The 24,896-nt window shown below is 41.0% G+C and overlaps 1 protein-coding gene across 2 annotated transcripts in view; it reads left to right on the forward strand.

Moving 5' to 3' along the window:
• SHANK2 (SH3 and multiple ankyrin repeat domains 2) overlaps positions 1-24,896 on the forward strand; it is a 332,306-nt gene that overhangs the window by 290,139 nt on the left and 17,271 nt on the right. For both annotated transcript variants that reach the window (XM_061999345.1, XM_061999344.1), the window contains exons 20-22: positions 2,398-2,478; positions 23,040-23,170; positions 24,486-24,597. In XM_061999345.1, the coding sequence (XP_061855329.1) occupies positions 2,398-2,478; positions 23,040-23,170; positions 24,486-24,597 (324 nt within the window). The remainder of the gene's footprint in view (positions 1-2,397; positions 2,479-23,039; positions 23,171-24,485; positions 24,598-24,896) is intronic.

The raw sequence follows: 24,896 nt of genomic DNA on the forward strand, positions 1-24,896 counted from the left end.
GTAATTTCATTCTGTTGACTTGTGCATTAAGATGTATTGTCATCCTTGCCATGAAATTTCATCTTTATGGAGCTTTATGAGTTTATATGTTTGAAGATACTGCAGTAAAATTTCTTGCAGTAAGTACAAAGAGCAGATTATATGTTATAGATTAATTCTAAATATACTTGAGATGAGGTTACTTTGAACCCACTTGAAATCATTGAGAACTTGGGATTTTGCCAAACGTGTTTTAGAAAGGACTTCTATAGGAACAGGAAAAGTAAGCAACATGTTTAGACTGAAGTTCTGGTAGAATAAAAAAAGGCACATTTTAATGAGAAAATTCCTCCAGATTAATTCAAAGTAGAGAAGTTGTTCCAACCAGGGAAAATCCCTCCTTCTCCCATAAATAGAAAACATGCACAGCTGCTTTTTCTGCTGCTTTGCTGCTAGGAGAAGGCACCTACTCCAAGAGAGGTTGTCATAGCATGCTGTGCCACAAAGACTTGGGCAAAGAATTATCTGAGTTTTAATAGGACAAAGGATTTTTTTCCAGCCTGTTAAGGAGGGAATATATTAATTTTAATGGAGATTATGGGTTGATCTAAATCATAAGATTAAGAATTCAATATGTTTCCCACCCACCCAAAGGAGACACTACCAAAACTCCACCAAAAATACCACTCCAAACAACCCATACTATTTCCATTACCTTTGAGTTTGCTCAGGTAACAGCTACTCTAGGAAGTCATTAGGCCCTCAGAATTATAATTAAGCAGAAAAGATTGCTGCTGCTAACTAGTGCTCAATGCAGCAGCATCACAGTTTTGAAAATTCCTGTTCCTCCCACCAGTTTCCTGAATTGTCACTCACCACCACCTGACTCTTCCACACGAGAGTGGGCCAGAAGCTGGCACCCAAGGGATACCTCTTTATCCATAAGTAAAACTTTTTATCTGCACACTGAAGAGTTCTTGGAATCTACATTATCTTTTAAAGCCCATTGGGGAGGTAAAAAGTCTGTATTAGAGCCAATCATGTCCAAACACGGTCATCCTGCATTATTTTTAGCTTGATAAAATTCCTGTTTGCACATTTTAAACAAAGCTTTCACCTCTGCCTTTTGGGATGTGTCAGATTGGCCTTAAATAAAAGTGCTGTTGTCTACAACCCAAAGAGAAGTTGCTTCTATAAAAACAAATCCAGTTCTTGACACTTTTCCAGAGCCTTCTAGTGATAGTGTCATTTGCCAAAAGCTTTCACTTTTGGATCTTGTCCCTTTTTGATGCAAGTTGGTAGCCTTTCTTGTTTCTTGGCAATTGCCATTGTACCTTGAGAGTTACATGGAAGGATTTTCTTGCCATCAGTGTCCTTTATGGTGAGGCCTGTGTCAGATACTCAGCCTCATTTAACAATCTAATCCTTGGTGCAGTCTTCCTCCCAGATTTGTTGTCACTTCCCTTGTTGGGCAAGGGCAGACCTTAACCTGGAGTTGGTATGTGCATACTTGCATCTGGCACCGAACCTGAGCTCTGTTTTTTCTTTCTCATGACATAATGTCATTTAAGCCTCTATAAAGTGAAGGAGCTTAACAGGGAGAGGATGACCCTGACATAGTGGCTGTTGATACAGGAAGAACATCGTCTACTCCTTTCCTCCATCACTCTTTCTTACCTTCAAACGGCATTGCCACCTCTTGTCAAATGGTGCAGCCTGATGTATAGTATCAACCAAAACACTTATGAGTCCTTAAGCTTTCCTGGTGTGTCAGAGACATTTGTCTTTGCTGCATATCACCATTGTCATAATCATTTCTGATGTTATGATCCTGACGGCCAGAAACTTTTGTTATCGGGATGCTAAACCACATGCTGAAATTTATTTTCTGTGCTAGATGATATATTTTAAGACCTTATTTCTTCTGAGGATCACCTATTCTCCCTAGTTTCACTGCAACTATTAAGATGAATTAGAATCTTCTTTCTTGTATTTCTCGGATTTAAACAGTTTCTTCAATGATGAAATTGATGTGGCAGAGGCTTGTTGGTCACTACGAGATTTTTAGCTATGGACAGTTCTTAGAAGGAGGGGCTCAACTGCTGTGAGACACTTTAGAAAGTCTTTTTCCTGCTGAAAAGGAAAAAGTGCAGTTATTTAGCTTTAAATGTTTCTATGTATCCTGTTACATAAAAGCTTGCTGATGTGCCAAACAACCTACGCTAAAAGCAGAAGCAGTATAGAAATTCAGTACATGAAAAGCATCTCGTGGTTTTTTTCCTCCTCATGTATGTATTTATTATTACCTTATTTAATGCAGCATATTCTTTTAAATATATGCAAAATTGTGTATGTGAACAGAGCTTTTTAGAGATGTGCATTTACTTACACTGTATATCTTTCTGTTTCATTACAAAGCCCCACCACCACCTAAGCGAGCTCCAACTACTGCACTGACCTTGCGGTCTAAGTCAATGACCTCAGAGCTTGAAGAGCTTGGTAAGAAAGTGTTTTTTGACAAGCATGCTGGCATAGTAGAAATGTAAAAGAGGGAGAGAGAGAGAGAGAGAGAGATCTGTATATATGTAAAATTGACTAAGAGGAACTGCACCGTGTACAGTATATAGTACAGAAAAGTTTTTAAGAATGCTGCATCTTTGTAGAGTTCCAATGTGCATGCTTTGCATGAATGATTTCTGTTTAAACTCGTGTGCCTTTACTGCTACGCAAGAGAATGTCGATACATTTCGATGCATCATCAGTTTGGCACATCTCCTAAGAAGTAATGCCGTATCGTATTTTGTTAGCGTTGCCTTCCTACGTTTTCAGTTCATCTAATGTTGTTTTATTTTAAATTTCTGTGGCCTCTCATTAGTGGATAAAGGTAAGCTGCCAGAAGCTGTTGTTAAAAAAGCTGACAGTGTTAAAGCAGCTTCGACTTCAGTTTGTTTTCATTAGACCCTGATGTGAAAAAGTGCATATTATGATATCACTTTGACTTCTGTGCATGATATAAACTTAATTCTTCTCGCTATGGGGAATAAAAAGGTCTGGAGCATTCAGTCTTTTATTTGCTAATTTTAAGAAATGTCATTGTAGATTCCTTTGCTTGACCATCCACATTCTAGATATGCATAATTCGTTGGGAATGTCGATTTCTTTTCTAGAAGTAAGGCAATAGATCCTTTCTTCCTGTTTTTAACCTGTTGAGTCATTAAAAAGCAGAATTTCTGCAACTAGACTGATAAATAAGTTATGAATAGTCCATACATGGAGAGAAAAGCCCAATGCATGTTTATATATGGCTTTTACACTAAAACAATGTGTTTAGCAAGTGATAATTGGCTATAAAAACAAACCATGTCCCTCATTGCAGAGTAATAGGGTCTGCCATACAATAAAACCATTTTTCCATGTAGCCTCACCTTGATTTAAATACTTATACTTTATAATGATTTTTATTTCTGCATGAACTCCAATGAAGGCCAGCTGGAAGGGATCAAATCCATGTGGCCACTTTTTTTTTTGCCTCTGGAACAAAATGTTTTCTGAGGCAGATGGACTCTATCCATCCTTTAGTGAGTCAGGTCACAGAGTTTCAGTGGGAGTTCTTACCAACAAAAGGGTGCTGAAGTGATTGCTGTCTTCTCTATGGTATAACAACCGCATGAAGACCAAAATGAAACAGTCTAATTATTTAGCTCTAACACATCTCAGTCTGATTTTTCTGTCCCACAAACTTCAGGAGCTTCACTAAAGGTTTCAGCATTTTGTGAGTGCTCCATATTTTTTCTTTCAGGATTAAAATGGAAAATATAATTTCTGGAGCCACTTTTTCAGTCTGAGTGTTTTGATTTGTTTTTCTTTCATTCAAGAGGTTGTAAAACTCTGCTGACTTATCAACAGACTTTCCCAAAGGGACAGAAATGCTTAGGTACTATTTTCCCCCCTTTATTATCCCCTTCTGCAAATCACTTGGAAACTGAGGTTATTCTTCTATTTCTCTTCAGTCTCACATAGCAGATACTGTTCTTAAAGCAGAGAGAAGCAGCTCTCTTTTCTAGAGGAAGACAGCTTATTGAGATAGTAACATCACCTCTGCAGCAGGGACCATCCCATTTTAGCTTTCTCACCCCCCTGTTGAGGTTACAGTACTCGATCTGCTATTTGTTCTCATTGGCTAGCTGATACCACTGCAACTCTTGTGACTAGCAGCCATGGGACGTCCTTGAATCTTTAAGCATGTTTCCCATCCATATCTTTATCCAGATGGGGCAAATATTACAGTGGCAAGACATTGCTATTCAGAACGATAGTCCTGCACCACGTTACAGAAATATATGTCCCCTAATAAAGCTGCAGAAATAGTAGAGCACGGCAGAAATTCGTCTTCTTCCTAAATGAGATTATAAATACCAGTTCTGTGATACCCTGAGCATTTGCCACCCTAGCAAACAATATGACTACTATTATAAATAACATCTGTGGTCTGCCTATTTTAATATTTGTCCTGTAAAAGGGCTGTTATCAAAAGGATCAAGGATTCTTAAAGTACACAACAGCCAAGCGAGCTTCCAAAGAGAAAATGTTCCCACTATCATCAGTTAAAAGTTGTCTTCTGGCATAAACCACAGATTTGTATGTGTGTATTTATATATAATTTATATCTCTTTCTATGTACATGTGTATATATTGGACATCTGTATGAATTATGAGAACACCCACATTTTTAAATCCGTTGAACTATCTAGCAAGCAAGCATTTGTTTCATAAGATATACGTGCAAACTGAGAAGGAAACGTGCATAGATGAACCCTGTGGATGTTCTCATCAATATATATGTGTAACCTTTTCTCTGAACTGAAGAAGGTCGTGGTCTCAAAAACGTCTCGTGGCAAAGAGTTCCACAGGCTAATTATGTGCTGTGTACAAATGTATTTCCTTTTTATTGGTTTTAAATGTGATGCCTTTAATTTTATTGAATGTCCCTTGTTATGTAATAGAGGAAAAAAAGATAATTAGAAGTTCCCCATTTGTTTTCCCTTAGAATATATAGTTTTTGTAATTTCTCCTAGCTAAGATAAACATAAGTTTAAAAAAACTGATTTATACATCTTGCAGTCTTTACAGTCACTTCTTTGCCTGGCTCTGAAATCTGCTTAAGGTTTTATTGATATGTTTCTAGCTACCCTGTTCTCCCCAATACTGAGCAGACTGTCTCAGTCGTTCTCTTTGAAATGAGTCAATCCAAAATACAGCAGATAATGTGTGCTAGTGGTTCCTTTCCACTTCGATCTGCAAAGATTTGAAAAAGCCTTGTTATCATAGTCTGAAAAGCCTGCTATCAATAAGTTGCCCAATGATTGTTTTTTAAGAAGAAAAAGAAAACCCCTTAAATTTACATGCATCCCTAATATCTGCAGGGGAGCAGTTTCTTACAATTAAGGTGTAAGCCCTGATAAACTGTGCTTTTGCGAAGCTGTTTACCTGCTGAGGATTGATAGATACGTGCCTAGTAGAGGCTGGCAGGGAGAGACTAACTTCTTAGATGGAGGGAAAATGTTTATGCTCAAAATGACAGACAAGGATTTAGCATATAAAAATTACCTTCAGAATTGATTTACAGTTCATTCCCTTTCTATTTCCAAGCTTCAGTACGGAAGAAGAAGGGTAAGGGGAAGCATTTTGTCTCTTGTTTAACCTGTTTCTCACCTTTCCATAGTGAAGGATAATAACATAATGTAAATGTTGGCATATGGTCCAGTTTATTTTATGGTGTCAAATGTACATTAATTATTGTATATGTTTTTTTAGTTATTTAGTTAATAAATTGCAAACACACTAAGAGCTCAAACAGAAGACTACATTTGAAAATATTCCCCACATTTCTTCCTTTTGTCTCTTTTCCTTCATCTTGCCTTTTTTTCCTTCTTTGTATCCAACTCTTTTCCAAACCCTTCCATATCATCTCCTCACAGTTACTGTGCTATCTGGCAGCTACAGAGAATACGTGGCCAGTAACATTTCCTCAGTGTAGCCCTACGTTAGTGATTTCGCTTGTCTTTTTGATGGCCAAATGTTCCTCCCATAACCACACTGTCTCTGTCTCAGGAAATAGGGATCTTGCACACAACACTTGAACTTTTGTCCTGGAGAAATGCTGCTCTGCACAATTTTAAGCTTTCAATATAACATCTTCCACGCTGTCCCGTATGCATGGAGTGCCCTCCCTGAACTGATTCATAAGGCCATTACCTTCTCCTTGAAATCTCTCCTAAAGACCCACATCCCCTGTGATCCCTATTAAGCAATCATCCAAGGAATGATGGCTAGGCAGAGGGGGCAGGTAGAAATAGTGGTGCTATTTTAATAGGTTTTATAAATGTATATTTATGTATACAAAGTTTGTTTGTGTTTAGCTGTACTTTTCCATACTCCTGTATGTCATTTTGCTTTCTTAGATTGTAAGCTCTCCTGAGCAGGGACTGTGTCATTTACACGTTTCCATGGTGTCTAGCCTAAGGAAGAGCCTCAAACCTCCCTCAGCCCCTGGGTGATAGCTCTGAAAACAGTCTGCGCCCTCTCTTCGACCAAGTTCAGTGTCACGGAAAGGAAAGCTAGGCTGTAGGCAGTGTCTTCTCTCAACAGAGAAGTTTTTTTGTAACATGAAACACAACAAAATTGGGTTGTTTACCACTCTTGATTTTTTTTCTGCTCTTTCCTGACCTCCTTTCAGGTCGCAACCAGAGGTTGCAGCTAGTGATGTTTTCCATTCTCCATTCATAGAACGTGACAGAATGAACCCCATTGCTACTGGTATCTTTCTGAAAGATATCTTTTGGCAGCATATAGGAAAAAAATCTTGATGTTGGTATTGTACAGATTTCTGTCAACCAAAAATTTGGTTTTCTGAGTCACAGGTGAGGGAGGCATTAAGAGGAAAACATGACTTCTGTGGTTGTGCTTGATTTGGTTTTGTTGGCTGTCTTTTGAGAAGGGTCCCAGTTCCTTCGGAGGATAGAAGAAGGGAAGGATATAGGCAGGGTATTTTGTATTCAGGATAGAAGAGATGATGTCTGTGTTTGAAGAGAGAGAGAATAAAATCTCTAGATTCACAGCAGTCTGGCATGAGCAGGAGTGTCGTTTTACTGCAGTTCTATGGCATGAATTGTTAAAACGTAAACTGCTTCCTCTGGGCCACTGATTTTCCTCGTACAGAAGTTGCCTGACCCAGAGAGAGAGCATCCCATTTGAAAACATAGGCTTGGAGGGATCATGTTTTCAATAGTGAAACTACTTTCTGGATTTTGTGGGATATTGGGGAAGGGGAAGAGACATTCTTTTTTTCTTTTGTGACAGGTTTTCAAGGATTGTTGATTAAGTCGTGGCGATACATAAGCTGTTAGTTGTAGCAGCAACTTTTTGGAGTTGGTACTTAAGACACGTAATGGTCACATGGAGTTAGCACATTAATACTGAAGAATAACCAAAATATCCATGCAGCCAATTAAAATGGTGATTTAAAAATACACTGAAACTAAAACATTGGCAGAAAACTTCGGGGTCGTAACGTAAATGTCATCGTCCCTGTAGTAAATAGGTATTGCTAGAGTTCCAGAGTTAATACTTTACAATAATAAATGTAACTATGCATAAGAAGTTTATGTGGCTCACGGAAAGCTTGTTTACAAAGGACTTTTCCTTCAGTTTTTGTTTTGACTTGTTCATCGATAACTTCTTGTGGATGGAGGCTTTTAAAATGGTGCGATACTTAAGGAACACATCCATAAACTAACATCTGTAAATGTCCAGATACGTGATTTAAAAGTCTCATGCTCCTAAGTGTTTGGATTTGATTTAGTGACTGATTTGGGATTTTCAGTGAAAGATACAGTGGATAGCGTTGAAATTTAGAAATGTAATGTAAAAATCCTCTGAAAGTACAAAATTAGGGGCAGAGCAGGCTAAATTTTCATAGTGGAATGGGAATGGCAGATAAACAATTCTTCTGCACTAACAAATATTACTTTGACAGTGTCACACAAGTGTCAATTGTGAGCTGGAGGGGGAGGTTGGTTTGTTCTCAGATTTGATATGGTAATCTATATCAAATAGTCCCTCTACATGTGTTGATACTGTTGATACCTTTGGGGTTCGATACGGGCTACAGTATCAAATACAAATGGGTTTTCACCTTTTGAAGACTTTGGGTGCTAGTACAACCTCTCAGATACAGAATAACTGTGATATCATCAACACAGAGTATTGTTACCTGGCATCAAGTCTCAGTGGCATTTGTATAGAAAAATATCAGTTGATGGCATTCAAAAGAAATATTATTAGCTCTGTCTGCAATAAGCATTCACACTTCATCTCATTCCTGTTGTCCATTGTTTCAAAGGTGGCACATTCTAATGGCATCTGAAACAATGCAATTGCAGAGCAAATATATATAAATGAATGCCAAACGTCGGATTAGCTTACAGTGTTATGTTTGAAGAAACCACTCACAAAGGCTTCTGCGTTCAAAAATCGTTTCTTTATTTCACTGTGGTGGAGTTGATGATGGAGATTTGTCTGCAGGAAACAATGGAAATAGCATCAAAGCAACTTTTACAGCACTCACAACGTCGACTCCTTTGGTAGTTTCCAGCATCTGCAGTGCTTCTATGTAGGAAGAAGGTTTTCTGATCGTCACCAGACACTCTTTCAGAAGATGAGAGCAAAAGGCACCAGGCTTAATGAAGAATTCTTGAAGGGTATCCTTGTAAGTAGTTGATTTGCATTACATATTTGAAATTCTAACGAGATGGCAATATAATAACAAGCTAAAGGTTGCTATCAGCTTGTCATTTTTTCACAAGCGTAAAGCAGTGACTCTGGGTGGAATTTGTGAAGGATACGTGTGAAAAAAAACGGGGCCTGTGTTTTGTTGATGTAGCAAGGTTACAGGTTTTATGATTCGTGGTCTAACTTGTGGGGGGTCCACAGCAGAGTAAGAAGGTATAGGATTGGGACCATGCCTATGGCATGTGCTTTTAAAAGCACTTTGTAAGAGAAAAGTATTGAAAATCGGCATGTTTCAAGGAGAAACAATGCTAACCCCGTGTTTTCAGCTGAAGAATAATTGGTATCTAGCTGGCAATGTGCTGATTAGCATCATTTGGCACAGAGTCTTAAATTAACAGGTAACCCTCAGTCCTGAATGCTTGCTCAAACCAAGGTTTATGTTGTATGAAGTGAGCAGCTTTCACTAACATTTTGGAAACGCTGGGACTCCTTAGCAGAGGTCAGTTGAGTCTCTGCGTGGGTATTCTCATTTATTCCAGTACTATTTTGAATTGATCAGTTTGAGTACGTAGCTCCCTTTTGTGATACTTATTTTTCTTTACTGCAGGACAGTAGTTGAAAAGGTTTTCAAAGCCTTTCTACATCAGCCAAACAAGACAATGGTATATAAGAAGTTGGAAAAGGAATTGTAAGTGTTAAAGAAACATGGGGTTTGTGGCATTTGGAAACAGATGAATTAAATCCGTTGGCTTACGTGAGCATTGCTTGCAGTAGTCAGATATTATTCACTGAGTATCTAACCACACATTCCAAATCAAGAGTTCTTGAGGGACAGTAAAAATTGCATGTGTTTCCCAACGTGGTACAGTTAGGGGCGAGAAAAACTTTTTCAACACTTTTAATGTGTTCTCTCTCTTTTTCAGGAGCCAGGGAGATGAAGGACTTTTCTCCCTCATCTCAAAACTCCCTTTGCTGCTATTTATCTCTCTTTTTTTTTTCCTTCAAATGTTCATACACCCATGTTAATTAATTTCCAATATAATTACAAATAAATGTTTTCTAGATAATTCATTATAGTTTGTTTGGTTTTTCCCCTCGGTGTGGAAGCATGAGAGTCAATCTAAGAACAGAGAAGGCTGAAAGTGCCTTTGGTCCTCCACATTTCTTTTTGGTTTCTTTTAGTTGATTGTCTTTCTTTTGTGAATAGGCCAAATTTTCAAATGCTGTCTCTTAAACAGAACATCAAATTGCCACTTAAATTCTACCTGGCTTGCAGGTTAGGAGTGGGTATTGACTATATTCTCTGCTTTGTTTTTGTTCTTAAACAGAAACCACTGTTAGACAATGACCATTCCTCTTTCAAGGTAGGCTGAATTGTGAGGCTTCAGGATTGCAGGTGCATTTTAGAAGCCTGTATAATTATTTCATTAATTGAACAGACTGTTAAAGAGCTGGTACTTGAAAATTGTATCTATAGAAGGAATTTGAACTTACCAGTTTTTCTGCCTTCCTTAAAATTATTTTGATGGTGTGATTATAATATGTAAATGTGACTTTTGTGTACTAATGTGGAGATATTTTCTGCCCCAGAAACTCAAATGAGACTTTCTTTCAAGAAAGTTTTGATAGTTCTTTATTGTGAATACGTACAAATCATTCTCATAAGTTACGCAACGGTATTTATAGATACTCAGTGTTAAATGCTTCATTGTAGTCACTAAACAGGGGTGTTTTTTTGTGTTTTACTGATCTATTTGACATAATTATCCCTTTTTGGGGTTTTAGTGTACTTGGTAGAGTTTTTACAGTATCCCAGAGAACGTAGCAGTATTTTTACTCCGTTTTCACAGAAGGAAAGTGTTTGAATGTCTAATGATTTTGTCTGTATTGCAAAGCACTTTTGTTATTTCCTCATTATGCTAACCGCTAACATGTATTCTCTGCCTGTTGTTTGCAATATGGTAAATATGTGACTTTGGCATTGTGATTTAAGCACAATCCTGCAAGTTGTTCACTTGGGATGGGGCTGGAAGAAGTGAATTCCAGATTAAGATGTGCTCGTGGTGGCAGATCTATGAGGATCAGCCTAATTATCTAAATGAAAGCTCAAATAATTTGATGCTCTATATTTTCAACTACACATTTACGTGACATAACTGTAGACTGAACTTGTTTCTTTCCTTTAACTGCAATCATAAACAACAAATTTACATTGCAATCTTAACCTTTAATATTCTTTCTCTAAAACAATGTTTTAGCTAAGGTTAGTCTACATTCTTAGCAGTATGTTGAAGGCCTAGTTAAACTTCACCTACTTTTGGTCTTTGACAAGTTTTTATACATCTATTTCTATTTGAATATCTAAAAAGAAAGACCTTAGTTTTCAGTGGGCAGAGCTAATATAACGGAGATCCTTTATTAACCAACTGCAAATAGGAGTTGCCTGTTTTGTTTCCCAAGAGACACTAGAGATCTGTTCATCAAGTACAACTGCTTCTATGATAAGTAACATCATATGAACTTCTGCAGTCTGACCAAGCTTTCTTTTTGAAATCAGTAGGTTCTCATCTTTCTGCTACCACTCCTTTAGTACTGGAAAGCCGTTCTAGACTTTTGTTCATCTGCTTCGTACCAAGCATTGTCTGGATTCCCATATGTGCTGGTTGCCCAAACTGCCTGCACACGTATTCCTATGTGACCTGATCTAGGTGGACCTGCTTCTGCAGGGGGGGTTGGACTAGATGATCTCTAAAGATCCCTTCTAACCCTACCATTCTGTGAGTCATAGTTGCCCCCATCCACAGACATTTGCCCCACAGTATTTATCAAGTTACTTCCCAGCTCTTCTTTTACAAATTGAGCAGGGCAAGGTCTTTTGCATATGTATGGGAGGTGACAAAAATCGAGAAGGAACATCATGTAAATGAGTGCACCTACTTGTTTTAGATGCTTTTCTTTTTAAATTCAGACATGCAAAATTATATTTATATGCATAGTCACTCCTGGTCTTTATGCTAAAAGCCAGATACTTACAGTTAAAAATAAAAGGCATTGTTAAAATTAACCCATAAGAGAAAAGCAACACCTCAGACATGTTTTTTTAATGTAATTTAAGCAAATCTTTATGCATTTTAATAGACCGCCCCTTTAGCTTTAGTACTGCTTATGTTACTGACTTTTGCAGATTATTGAGGAGGAAACAGAGTTTATTGGCTTACTGAAGAAATTAAGCTAAACTTGCAAACTCATATTTAGGGAAGGCGATGGAACAAAACACGTGCATATGCAGTACCTGACACTAAGGGCTATGTGCCCTAAGACCTGTTGACACCAAGGAAGAATGAATGTCCCGTGTTCCCATCACTTTTCCAAAGGAAAAATACATGTGCCAAATATTTGACTGTGGTTGACTGCAGATGCTAGAAAAGGTGGGTGATGCTACAGCATATAGGTGCAATTGGCATTGTATGAAGTTTTGCATAACTGGTTGCGCCTGGTACAGTTTCTGTCTGTATCTATCTTAGGTATTTACAAGGCATCTATCACCTTGGTACCTAAGCAGTTTGAAAAATGCACCCACCCCAGGAAGCATGATGCAGATACAGGCAGAGGCCCAGGTCCAGAGCAGCAGAGGCAGGTCCCAGGAAGCTCCCCAACTGTGTTACCGCTGTTGTTGAGCTCCTGGCCCACTTGTTGTGGCCAAGGAACATCTCCACCTACCTGTCAGCAGGAAGACGGTGCCCCAAACCCTCACGTCCAGCTCCACTGGTGGGGAATCTGAAAAGGAAAGATAATGGAAAAGGCAACGATCCGGTAGCAGAGGTGAAACAGAAATGGTGGGATTTCAAATGGAGGGATTCTTAAAGAGCAGCACATCTGAGGGGAGGGATCAACTGCCAGTCCAAGTGGCAGGTAAGGCACAACCCAGGCATAAATCTCAAATGTTCTTCAGTGACCAAAAGTTAAAGAAATGCCTCTGATGTCTCTAAAGTTTGTCTATATCCAAAGCCCTGCTCTGTTCTTGGCCTCTGTCTCAGTCCTCTCTCCCTTCAGCCAAGTCAACTGCTCGGTTCTCTGTGTATCTTAACCCAATGCTTACTACAATCCTAAATATGTCTAATAACAGACTTAAAGGACTGTCACTGGTAATGATTGTTGTGGTGCAAAGAGACAGCATGGTATTGCAGTGCTCCAAAATGATGGACGTTATTCACGAACCTAAAAGGCTGGAATAATGCTGGCTTCAAATCACCATGTTCAGAACAGGATCAGGCAAACCAGACACCACCCCTGCAGGCACAAAAGATGCAGCAGTTCTCCTGTCTCCAACCAGGAGCAATTACTGACTTACCACGTGAGACCAAGCTCTATAACAGCCCAGTGCTAACACCCATTCAGGCAGCCAGCTCCAGGCTTCGCTGCAGAGACAGAGGACGTGTCTAACAGGAAAGAAAGGAAGCCAGGACTTTGCTGAAAGTTCACTAGTTACTATTGCATTGGACCACTTTTAATAACAGATTTCATTTTTTTTTTCTTTAAACACAACAGAATCAGACAAGTGAAACAAAAATACAGCCTTCAGAAACCTGGGAGCCCCATGTGGCTTTTGGAAATAGCTGCATAGTACTCACAGCGATCAAACACTAAAGTGCAGCGGGTCACTGACTGCCAGATATTTGTGTTTCCTTCAGCCCACGTGCATGCTCCTTTCTGATTCCCTTACTTGATCATTTAAGGGAGTCATGCCTTGTCAGTGCAAGGAGCACGAGGTTAGGAACACGAGGCATAAAGTCACAGCTTTGGAGGCTGCCAGTTTGTTGCTGGTATCATTAGGTATAAATGTAAAAATAACTGTTAAAAACAATGTTACCTATTTTACCTGTAAGTCACATATATTGCTGTAAGCAAAATACTGCATGTAGGAACCATGTGTAAGGTGGAAAGAACTAGAAAGGATCAGGGAATCTGACCTCTTCCCTTTGCTCCGTACCTATGGGAAGCTAGCTCTGCTTCTTTGTATTTAAAGCCTGTTTTTTAATGAGACAGATTGTTTTTAAAGCCAATCAACAACCAAATCAGACTGACCGTGTTGATATAGAGTTTGGTCCATAGTCAATTCTGACTTGATAGTCAAGGATTTTTTTGGAAGTCATCCCTTTGCCAAGGAACTGAGGTAAAGGCATTTAGCTGAGGTAACTGTTTCAAGCCAGCTTTAATCCTACTGTCGGCAGCTGTTCAAAGCAGTCAGCCTCTTCTCTGACTGATAAGGACAGTCTCTGGCCAAGCCAAGATTTCCAGTGTCCCTACTGTAACTGGTACATCTTTGCCACAGCACCAACCCAGCCATTGGTGCAGTCATCTTACCGAGATCCAGTCTGAATTTAGGGTGACCTTTGGTCATCAAGGAATGGATATATTGGGCAGAGGATGACACAGTCATCAAGATGGTGTCAGCCATTGACCTTCAGGCAGTTTTCTCATCATATTGCTCTGTAGTTGAATGAAAGCTCATGTCAGGCCATGCCTATAATGCACCCTTGGTTCCCCCGTGCCCCATATCCATGCTTCACAAAGCTTCCAGAAACTGGAGCTGCCAGAGCCGTTGAACACTTTGTTACAAAGAATAACAGTTGATGAATATTCCTCCTTTTGATTGCCAGTCAAGTTAACAAACCTATCCTAAAACCTGTGACTGTATTCATTATTCATAAGTATTCGCCAGGAGTTCCCACAGTTAACTTTCTGCCCATGGGTTTCCACAGTGTTTGCCTGTACTCTTTGTCATTTGTGTTATTGCTCACTTATGCCAGATGCTGTTCTTTCAGCTCCAAAAGGCTGAAAATGCAGATGAGGAGGATAGCAAGAGGTAATTGATTTAATTCTTTTTTCGTAGAGAATTAGGAACTTTGCAAAAGTTGTGTTTTTTCAGAGAAACATTTCTCAGCAAGCCTCTGGCAAACGTGTAAACATGCACAAATAACAAAAGTGTTACGGTCCCCCTGAATCGGAACAGACTAAACTCAGTGATACTATTGACAGAAATATTCATAAATTAAGGTGGGGTTTGGAGTTGTTTTGTTTTGCTTTAGTTTTTGACTCTGAAGTTAGTTTGGTTCTATTACTTACCAATTGCTAGGTGGGCTCTGTTTAGAACACTTGATATGGGAGAACTTCTGATGACACGTCAAGAGAAATGCAAAGACATTTTGCATGAATAGTGGCTCTACCAGAACGAATAGATATGATCCCTTATCTTTCTCCAATTCCACAGAATTTAACTGAAATGTGTGTTTGCTATGTGTGGTGAAATAGGTCCCCTGTTTTTCTGTTCTTTTTTTTTTCATGTGTACTCAAATAGGAGAATGCTGAGAAGTAATTTCATGGTCCTGCACTATAGTTGTCAAGAGAGATTTGTTAACGAAGGGTTGCAGCTGTATTAGGCAAAGGGGGAGAAGAATTGCAAAGGAAGGAGTTGTGACAGTTAGGTTGCTATACAGTCCCTTTCAAATCTCCATGGAGTGGAAGAGCCAATGATTGCATGACAGTTTGTCCCTAAAATTCATTTTCATAAGGAGCTCATGCCTTTTTACAAGTACAATCTCATCCTCACTTTCCATAAACATGCAACTGGACAGTCCAGCTAGACACAGAGAGAATGTGAATACTTTGAATGTGAATACTTTGAAGTAGAGAATATGCTAAATGCACGAATAATATCCATTATTTTAGGATTTAAAAAGTCATAATTACGTTAAACCACACAGAATGCCTTTTAGAGCAGCATAATATTGGAGGCACTTGGGTACAGAAATAACAAGTGCCACGTTAGGGTAGACAGGAACTGATACGGAGGAGGAGGGATCCTTGGGTCTGTCAGAAGGAGCTTTAATTTAAAACCACATAAAAATTTAAAATAAATCCAAATAAAACCCCTCTGGCCATAAACAGAACCATAAGTATCTTTTAACATGACCTCAGCAACACCTTCCAGGTGTAAGCTTACAGCTTCAAACTGAGGTCTGAAGAGCAGCGTATAAATAGTATTTCAACGAGGAGAAATGAACCCCGAAAGATTAACGGGATTGACACTGACCTGGCCTTCAGGCCACTGCAGCGTGAGCAGCACAGCCAGGCAGCTAGCAACAGTCAGCCAGGGCTGTTCAGGGCCCAGCCTTACAGACAGCAGAGCTTCTCTCGCCTGTCCCTTGCCTGCGTGTGAGGAGCGCAGGCTCTTTGGGCTGCCATACTGCAACATATTAGCCAGACAGCCCCAGATTAATTTCTGATGACCAAATTGTGCCCTCTCACTTCTCCACTGCCCCCTTCCTTTCCCCCAAAACAAATCAAAGTGGATTCTTGTTTTTTTAATCTGAAGAAGGGAGAGGTTGAGCGTTACAGATACTGACTCGTGTAACCAAGCGTGGCGCTGGGCAGATTGTGCTCTACTGTGAGTCAGTGATCGCTGTGGGTGCAAAAACCTTAGCCATTTCTAGCCTTTTGGGGAGTGCATTTTCTGTAGGGGAGGACGTAGAGTAAGCACGTATATACTATCCTCCTCATTAACACCTGTAACAATGCCTCTTTGCACACTAAGCTGCTGCAGGGAAGCGCTTGCACCCAAGGTTTCCACCACGTTCCCTCAGACAAGGGAAGACGTAGCCAGGGGAGGGCATAAGTTGATTTTCAGGAGTGAACGAGATCCTGGCGAGCAATGCCCTCGGATAGCGTTGCCTACCGCTTGGAGAAAAGAACGAGAAGAGCGTGGCAAGTGTCGGGGAGGGCATTGCTCACAGGATAAACGCTGCGGACGGCCGCCCTCGCGCTGCAGCGGTGGCTTGGGAGAGAGCGCACGGGGCGGGGGGAAGGGGGTGGGGGTGACGCGAGACGGCGGACAAAAGCGAAGATAGCCAGCAGTGCTTCAGAGCATCAAAGGGCTGCCCTCAGCCAGTGGTGGAGCACATCTGGCACCCCAGGAAGCTCAATTGGACCCTTGGCCCTGAGCTCGTCCCAGGGATTTCTGACTGACACCACTGCAGTGCATAGGTGAGCTTTTTGATAGGTTCACTGACATTTCCTGTCACAGTCACGATGAGGTGAATTGGTAGTTCCTCTGCCTTGGGATGCAGCATGGCTGTGTGTGTTATGGGTACAGGACAGTGTGCATTTATACCAAAAGCGGTTAATAACGTCGACCGCCACGTGCCCAGTGCAGTCACTAAACTTTAGGCGGCCCTTCCGTTTGCCCAAACACATACACTCTGGCTTCCCAACTGGCTTCTTTCTATGTGTTGTCCAATGCATGTAGATACCTCCATCTGCCTGGCCTCAGATACAGTGGTTGTTGCTCCTCTATTTGATTGCCAGATGTCACTGGGGAACAAGATGGGGAGGTTCCTGGATCCTCGGGGCAAGCCAGCCGTCACCCAGGGAGCTCGCCGTCCACGCCGGCTGAAGAACAGGAATCCTCGGTGCCTGCCTCTGACGAAGACTCGCCGGCCAGGACCACAGAGAGCTGGCAGTGGCCGTTGTCCTCGTCTGAAACGCACAGCAACGTTGGGGAGGATTTTGAGGGATTTCAAACGCCGGCGCGGACTCCGGAGTGTACCATGGACATACAGTCTCCCGGGGATCAGTCACTCAGTAGGACTCCTCAGTTTGAAAGTGACTCTCCTGAGGAGGAGGGAAATGATGAAATGAATGAAGAGCGCTGCGGTGTTGAGCCTGTCCCTAGGGATCGGGGTTGGAGAGGGCAGCCCCAGCTAACAGAGGGAGAGAAGCTGTTGATGGAAACCAACAGTAGGATTGTGCAGCTGCTGGAAAATATCAAGAGGGAGCATGCTCAGTCCATGGGTCTCATGTCACAGTCCATGGGCCGCATGGAGCTGCAGCTGGGCATTGTGGCTACCTCCACAAGAGCCATCCATAACTACCTGTCAGAGATTTTAGCTTTCCTCAAGCAGCCGAGGACGCAGGTCCTTGAAACGCGCATCTCCCAAAGAGCCACCCCCCATGTCGAGTTAACTTGTGCCTCGACATGGACCGGTGAGGACGCAGTGGCATCCTCCACTGTGTGCTTACCGGGGTCCGAAGGGACGAGCGACTCTCGAGAACCACCGCAGGCCACGCTGCCTTGTCGCAGTGGCCGGCTGCAGAGAGCCATAACCGAGAGGGCCTCGTTGCCCATGCCTACACGCCAGGCAAAAGGGGGAGGGAAGAAAAAATAACCACACCATAGGATTTTTAGGGTTTTTTTTTAATGTGCCTGTCCTTTTAATTCTTAGCCATAAGGCCATCGGTGGCAATCCAACCATTTCCTACATTGGCTAACATTGTATTCTGGCTGACTAGATTAGTCTAACATTTTGTAGTTTATATTTGCACTGTTAACGATGTGTGCTGCTGGTATTTGAAGAACATTTGCCTCTGTTCTTTCACTTTAACTTCATACGAGCATTTTTTTACTCTGTGCCAGGCATTCATTGCTTTTCTTACAAATACAAGTCATTTCTTGAGGCAGCTGTTTTTTGAGTTTTCTTTCTCCATTACCCCATCCCCCCTGAGCAAGCATTCTGGACTTGGTGGTAAGTATACAGGTCTTGGCAATACTCGCCTCCAAAACTGTGTTCGATCAGTCTTTGCCTGGTGTTTCTGGCATGCCAGCCTGAGGTGTTGGGGTTAGCCTGTACCGGATCATGATCATTCTTATCCTCTGTGGGTCTGACGAGCTCACTTTCTAAGACCCTCGGTGGAGCTAATCCACATGTCTTGGCTATGTCGTACAATAAGTAATGTTGCCAGGATCATACCTCATAATTTCTCTTTTTTGGGGGCCTGTATAGTGTTGTGCCACCAGATCTATCTAGGCACCTGACTCTCGTTTTCCAAGTTCCTTTGACGATGGATCTGGTGGTTTGATGGGCAGCATTATAATTTTTCCTCTGAGAGAGTCTGAGGATTTGAAACAGGAGTCACTAAGCAATGTGTTCTACGGGGATAAGAGCCATCTCCTGCAACAAATCTATTAGGAGGAGACTGTCCCCTGTAATTATCAGAGATATTTAATTATTTAAGAGAAAAAAAAAGAAAAAGAAAAAGACAAAAGCAACTTGCCTAGCAGCCAGACCTCTTGAGAATGTAAAAGTCATGACACGCTGTTGGGTACTGTGCTACTCTGTCTGCGCTTAAGAGCTTTTCGTCAGAGACGACCTACATGTTGATAAAATGCAACCACTTTCTGTGCCTTGAGGCCATCTAATTTCCTGAGGGCTGGCACCCTGAGCAGAGCATGGGTGCGATTGGTAACCCACAGGGCAGATGGAAATGCACTTTGCAATAAATTCTTTTATATCCGTTGGTGCTGCCTCTCTCGGGGGAATTTAATATAGTGGCACTCAAATTGCTATATGCATGCAGAGGCATCAGACTGGCTTATACATGTGGTATCCCTGACAGTTCTCTGAAAGGATGCTGTTACCAGGAGCCCCCTGAGCGGTGGTAACTAATGGTCACAGGTGTAGCATGGCTCCTGTGTTTGACTCTCAACATGCCATTGTAACTTCTCGTAAAGGTTCAGAAGAGTTTATATGGCAAAGCAGTGATGAATTCCCCCTCTGGCAAATACTAGAGAAAAGTTGTAGGCCTAAAAATCCTCTTCTATGATTACAACCGAGCTGCATTCTCTGTCCAGTGAGCCATAGGATCCTCTTCCCTGTCTTTCTGCAAGACTGAAGCTATTCAAAATAACGCAGATAGTGTTTTGTTATTCTGCCAGTCAGCCACAGGTTGCTCCCTTTGCAGGTGTGTGTGCGTGCGTGCTCGTGGCTGTACTTTGCTATATGACTGGTTTCACAACAAAATGCAGCTGGCAGGGCCAACAACCTCCAACGTAGGCTTTTTCCACCACAGAGTGTTTCTTCCCTCCCTCCTGCATCCAGGTGCATTCCTTTTAAGAATACCATTGGAGAGATGCTTCTTTGGCCACGCTGTGGACACACCTCACACCGGCTGCAGATTTTTGCGCCCCGTTCTGTGGCTTTTTTTCTATCTCTTTTGGTAAAGCTGTTTGTAAAGGTATCCTCAGGGACTTTCTGACACAAGCTTGTAAGATTCCCCTCTCATTGGTACAAGAAATGCATGCTGCAGAGTTATTTAAGATCACAAGGAGGTTGGGAGAGAAGCTGATTAGTAAGCCTGACAAATTATTCCAGCATGTGCGGCCTTTTGAACGTGTGTTTCTGGTGCATACAATGCTTTGCACACTGGTACTGTGGATATGAACAGCCTAGTTAAAAGGCAAAGGCGAAGCAAGTTTGTCCCAATGTACATACGTCTTATTTCTTTGGGATGAGTTGCAATGAAGCTAAAGTACAATTCAGCCAGTTAATTTCCTTGGCCTAGATTAGCACGTTGGATGATACAGTGAGAATGTTTTTGTTTTGCATAGTGCTTTCACTTCCAAAGCGTGGTGCAGTTGCGGCCAGATGCTGAGATTTTGACGTATCCTGCAGGACCCGCCATGTAGCTGCTGCCATTTAGAATAAACCTCGTTCTACACGCTGGCTGTTTCTGTAGCTTCCAATTCTCTTTTTTGTTGTTGTTGTTGTTATTGTTGTTGTAGTTTTAAAACGACAGCCTCCACTCTACCTTTGCTTTCTGATCAAAGGCAGTAGAGCAAAAGAAGAAGCTGCGCAGATGTAGCGGCGCTGCCGTTGGAAATACCACGCAGGGAACCCCTAAAGAGTTCCCTGCAAAGCAGCTTAAGCTTTAACCTACTCTCCTCTCCCATTTCTAAGTGCTTTAGCTAGACTTGGCAAGGCACAAAGCACCAACTCGAATGGGAGCAGCTATAGGGTGGGAAGGACTGAGAACCTGTCTACAGACAAGAAGCCTGCAACGAACACAAAACAAAGGGGTTTTTTTCCCATCTGGAAATAGTAGATGGTGTAAGAATTGGTACCAACTGATATTTTGGTCAGATCCAAAATTAGAATCTGACTTCTAGTACTGTCTAGCAAAATCAGTGCAGTTGGAGGGTATGTATGTTCCATCCCCAAACAAATATTTTCATGCTTTTCAAGTGTCTGTCATAGCCTCATCACTCTTTCCCTGTAGCTTTTTGTTGTCTGAATGGGTATATGGTTACATGTGTCTGTTAAAAATAAAGGGGATCGCTTCTTACACGGTATATTTCTATATCTTATTTGCAGATTTTGAGTACCTAGCACTTCAGTTTCCCAAACTTACTTCTTTCTGTATCCCAAAGACCAGTTGTTTGGCTTCTGGGATGATAAAAAGGGTGGGAGAGACTTAACAGGAAATCTCTGCCCAGTTGAAGCTCTTGGTGACAGATCCCCTGAGTACAATCCTACAGTCTAGATGTATTTTTGCTGTATAAGTCAAATGTTCATGGTTACACCACTGCTTTCTGATGCCTTTTGCTAAGCAGAAGCGCAGATATTTTTCTTCCAGAAGTTCACAGTTTGTATGACAAAAAATCTTACGAAATGTGACTTGAAGTTTGGGGTTTTTTTTTTAATACATGTGATGATTTTGAGATTTTTTTTTTTCCTTTTCTCCTTCCACTGGATGATTTAAAACATGCAAAAATAAAGCAGACTGATGAAAAGAATTGAATGCTAACTTCAATTGAAACGAAACAGCAACACCACTCTTGTGAGACAGTTTTCAACAGCATTCAGCTTACTGATTCTGCTCAACCTTTCCTTTCCTCCCTGACCCTCTGTGACACTGAAATATCCACTCGTAGGACAACTTTCTTCCTAACCAGAAGGCTAAAAGTTCTTCCCTCTCTTCTTGTCCCATTTAAAATATCATCTTTATATCAGCCAGAGCCACTGTTTAGAGGGATCAAAAGCTCTTTTCCTCCTGCCTTATTCCCATCCATATCCATACCCAGGGCCCCGAGTGCACTGCTCTCCAGTGAGAGGTAAAACTTATATCCCTAAATCTGATACTTGGCATGGTAACACCATCTCTAGACCACTAAACCCCTGGGATTTTTTTTAAGTCTATAGTAACCTCATAAAGCAGGTCTCCTTTTTTTCGCTGAAGCAAACAATCATTTGTGAGATGGATCTAATTGCTGAAAAGTAACAGTGCTCTGACTCACATTGTGGAAGCCTAGGAGCCAGGCTGAGATATTTCACTCCCAAAAAACACCACAGGCTATAGAACTACTCCTTCATTTGGTGAAACTTCAAAGGGATAGATGCTAAATTAACATGATACAGGAGAGTCTGGGCATCCTTAGGGGGAAGCAAATGCAATGGAAGGCGTAGTAAGGAAACCTGTTGATAGGATTCAAGTTTGGATTCTAGTACAGGTTCAAAAATCGAACTGTTCTGCTGGCTTGGACTAGTCATTTAATTTCTCCATGCTTTAGTTTCATAGCAGTAGAAGTGTCAGGCCACAGCTAGCCGATTATATGGTACATGGAGGTCTTCAGTCTGAGGGAGTAACATGATATATTAAATACCGATGAACCTTGTTTGTGACCAAAGTTGAAGTCGGGGCTAAAAACTATCAATCTAAGTTTTGGAAGATCTTGACTAAAGTTTTCCCTATATTTCATGATCACATCACGTGGTAGATCAGAATCCCAAATCCCAATGTTGACGTTCTCATTCGGATTCGGACTTTGCCTATTTGGTCTGTTTCTGACAAGGACTAAACACATTCCCAGACCATGCAGCCGTTTAAAATATAAAACACATATAAAAGCTTCATTTATGCAAATGATGCAGTTGCTAACGCTAACCTAATAATCCATGAGCGTGAATAAATCAGGATGTGATTCTTGAAGGAGAATAGGCATAAAAGAGCACTTCTGGAGTACTTGTTTTTGTCCAAAATATCACTGAAATTCTGATGACTAAGTACAGTCTGCTTATCTCTATTTGAAACAGTGCTGTACAGATTCATTCTTTCTAAAGGTCTTCTTTCCATTTCTATATAGATATTCTCCCTTCACATTTTGAAGGTTTGAAGAAGAGGATTGTTTTTCGAGTCACACTAAGTAAACATTAAATGCATGCAGGCTTAAAACTAAAGCATGCATGTTATGTAGCAGCAATAAAAAGTGCTCGGCTTGCACGACTTATGATGCTCAAGCGTTGCCTTGTTAAAATGCCAAAAAACCTTTTTCTTTGCATTTTTTTGAAAAGTAAATCTCTTCCTTTGACCTTGCAATACTTACATTTTCAGTTTTTGGACAAGTTGTATTTATTTTACTGAATACTTTTATATTACAGATAAGGTGGATGAAATAGTACCAGTTTCCAAGCCATCAAGAATTGCAGACAATGCAACTGTGGACTCGAGAGTGGCAACTATTAAACAGCGGCCTTCTAGTAGATGTTTTCCCTCAGCTACAGATATGAATGTGAGTGGTAGCTATGAAGTACTGCTTTCACTTCAGAAACTGATTGGAGGGGGTCTCTTGGCAGCATGCAGGGTATACAACAGAAACGAATTCACAAGCATTCCTTTATGAGCTCGTTTCACTTTTGTTGTCTTGCAACTTTAAGGCAAGTATTTTCAAGAATGCTTTTTTAACAGAAGAGTCTGGATTTCCCTATACAACTTTCTCATTATATCCTTATGTTTACTATGTGACTGTCACATCAGCAGCATTGCTACCTCAGTGTTATTCAAACAGATGTGAGCTTGTTCTGCCTGTAGCCCGAGCTGGTAAGACGCCATTACGTTCTGAACTTGGAGGTGTCAGTGCAACACCAAACCCAAACTAGCAAACTTTGCTGAAAGCCAAGGTATGCTGCTTCAGCTTCAGCACCAGAGTTAGTGCAGCCACACAATTTGCACTCACGTGAAGGTTTCTCCTGCTGCAGGTTTTTTTATTCTCCCTAATGGCATATGTAGTATCTTGATTAAATAATACACGATGATTTGTAAGGGGAGAATTGGCATTATACTACAGCATGTATTAAAAATTGAAACTCCAGAGCTCTGCAACTGGATGACTCAGTTGCAGAATTTGCTTTTGTAGACCTTGGTATGTGAATAAAATAATTGGTTTTGTTGCATTATAGAGATATTTTTCACTACCTGTGCCTCCAAAAGCGCATCACTCCTGACACAAGCAGCACTTTGCTGTTCTCAGCAGCTTGAGATGGAAGGAAATTAAGCCTACCCTAAGTGGCAGAAAACAAACAGTTTTGTGGTGGCCTACAGGGAGGGACAGCTGAGTGCATTGGGATTCAGGTGGCATTCCCTAGTTCCTGGCTGAGTTGCTGTAACCTTGCACAAGACACTCTGAGTCTGTTTTTCAGAGGTGAAGAGGGTGTACAGATTGGTGCAGAGTGAATATTAATGCCTGTGCAGTGCGTGGCAAGGATTTTGGAAGTGAACGTGAAACGAAATGCGATTGCTCATGCTTTGTTTTTTTCTTCCAGCACACAAAACGTGCTGGAAACTTTAACATATTGCCTTGTAAAGAATTCCAACTAACCCTTGCTTACAGCTGATGTCATTTTAATAACATGTAAATAAAGCCCAGCCTTCCTTTGCTCTTCACCTCCTCCCCCAAATTAATGCCAAGTTTGCTTTTTTTTTCCATAAGAATTCTAAGTAAAAGGTGTAGTGGATTAGCAGATGTAACAGCAGAGTTATTTACATGTGAGAGAAAGACTTGCATGCTTTAATGCTTGTGGGGTTTTTTGTTTGCTTTTTTTTTGTAGTCCATGTATGAGAGACAGGGTATTGCTGTGATGACGCCCACTGTACCAGGGAGTCCTCAAGGTCCTTTTCTGGGTATACCTCGGGGTACAATGAGAAGACAAAAATCTATAGGTAAAATGCTTCTCATGTATAGCTTGCTTGTGCATTGATCTCATACTTTCAGTAACTTTGCTTCTTTCTTAAAGCATGTTTCTCCAACACCTTTACCTCAGTGAGTGACTGTTTAACTTTTTGTCCAAAGTTCATGAGAGAAGCTTGTGTGTAAGATGATATGTGAAGGCAGTAGGCAAGTATTATGGAATTATAGTTTCATTCCTTTCTTTAAAATGTTCCCTCTGACCAGGAAAGTCAGTGAGAAGGAGATATCAAAAGCTCAGTACAAGCCCCTTGCGATGCATTACCTAGGGCAA

Source organism: Colius striatus, chromosome 7 (genome assembly GCF_028858725.1).
Source record: "Colius striatus isolate bColStr4 chromosome 7, bColStr4.1.hap1, whole genome shotgun sequence".
Classification (NCBI taxonomy): Eukaryota; Metazoa; Chordata; class Aves; order Coliiformes; family Coliidae; genus Colius; species Colius striatus.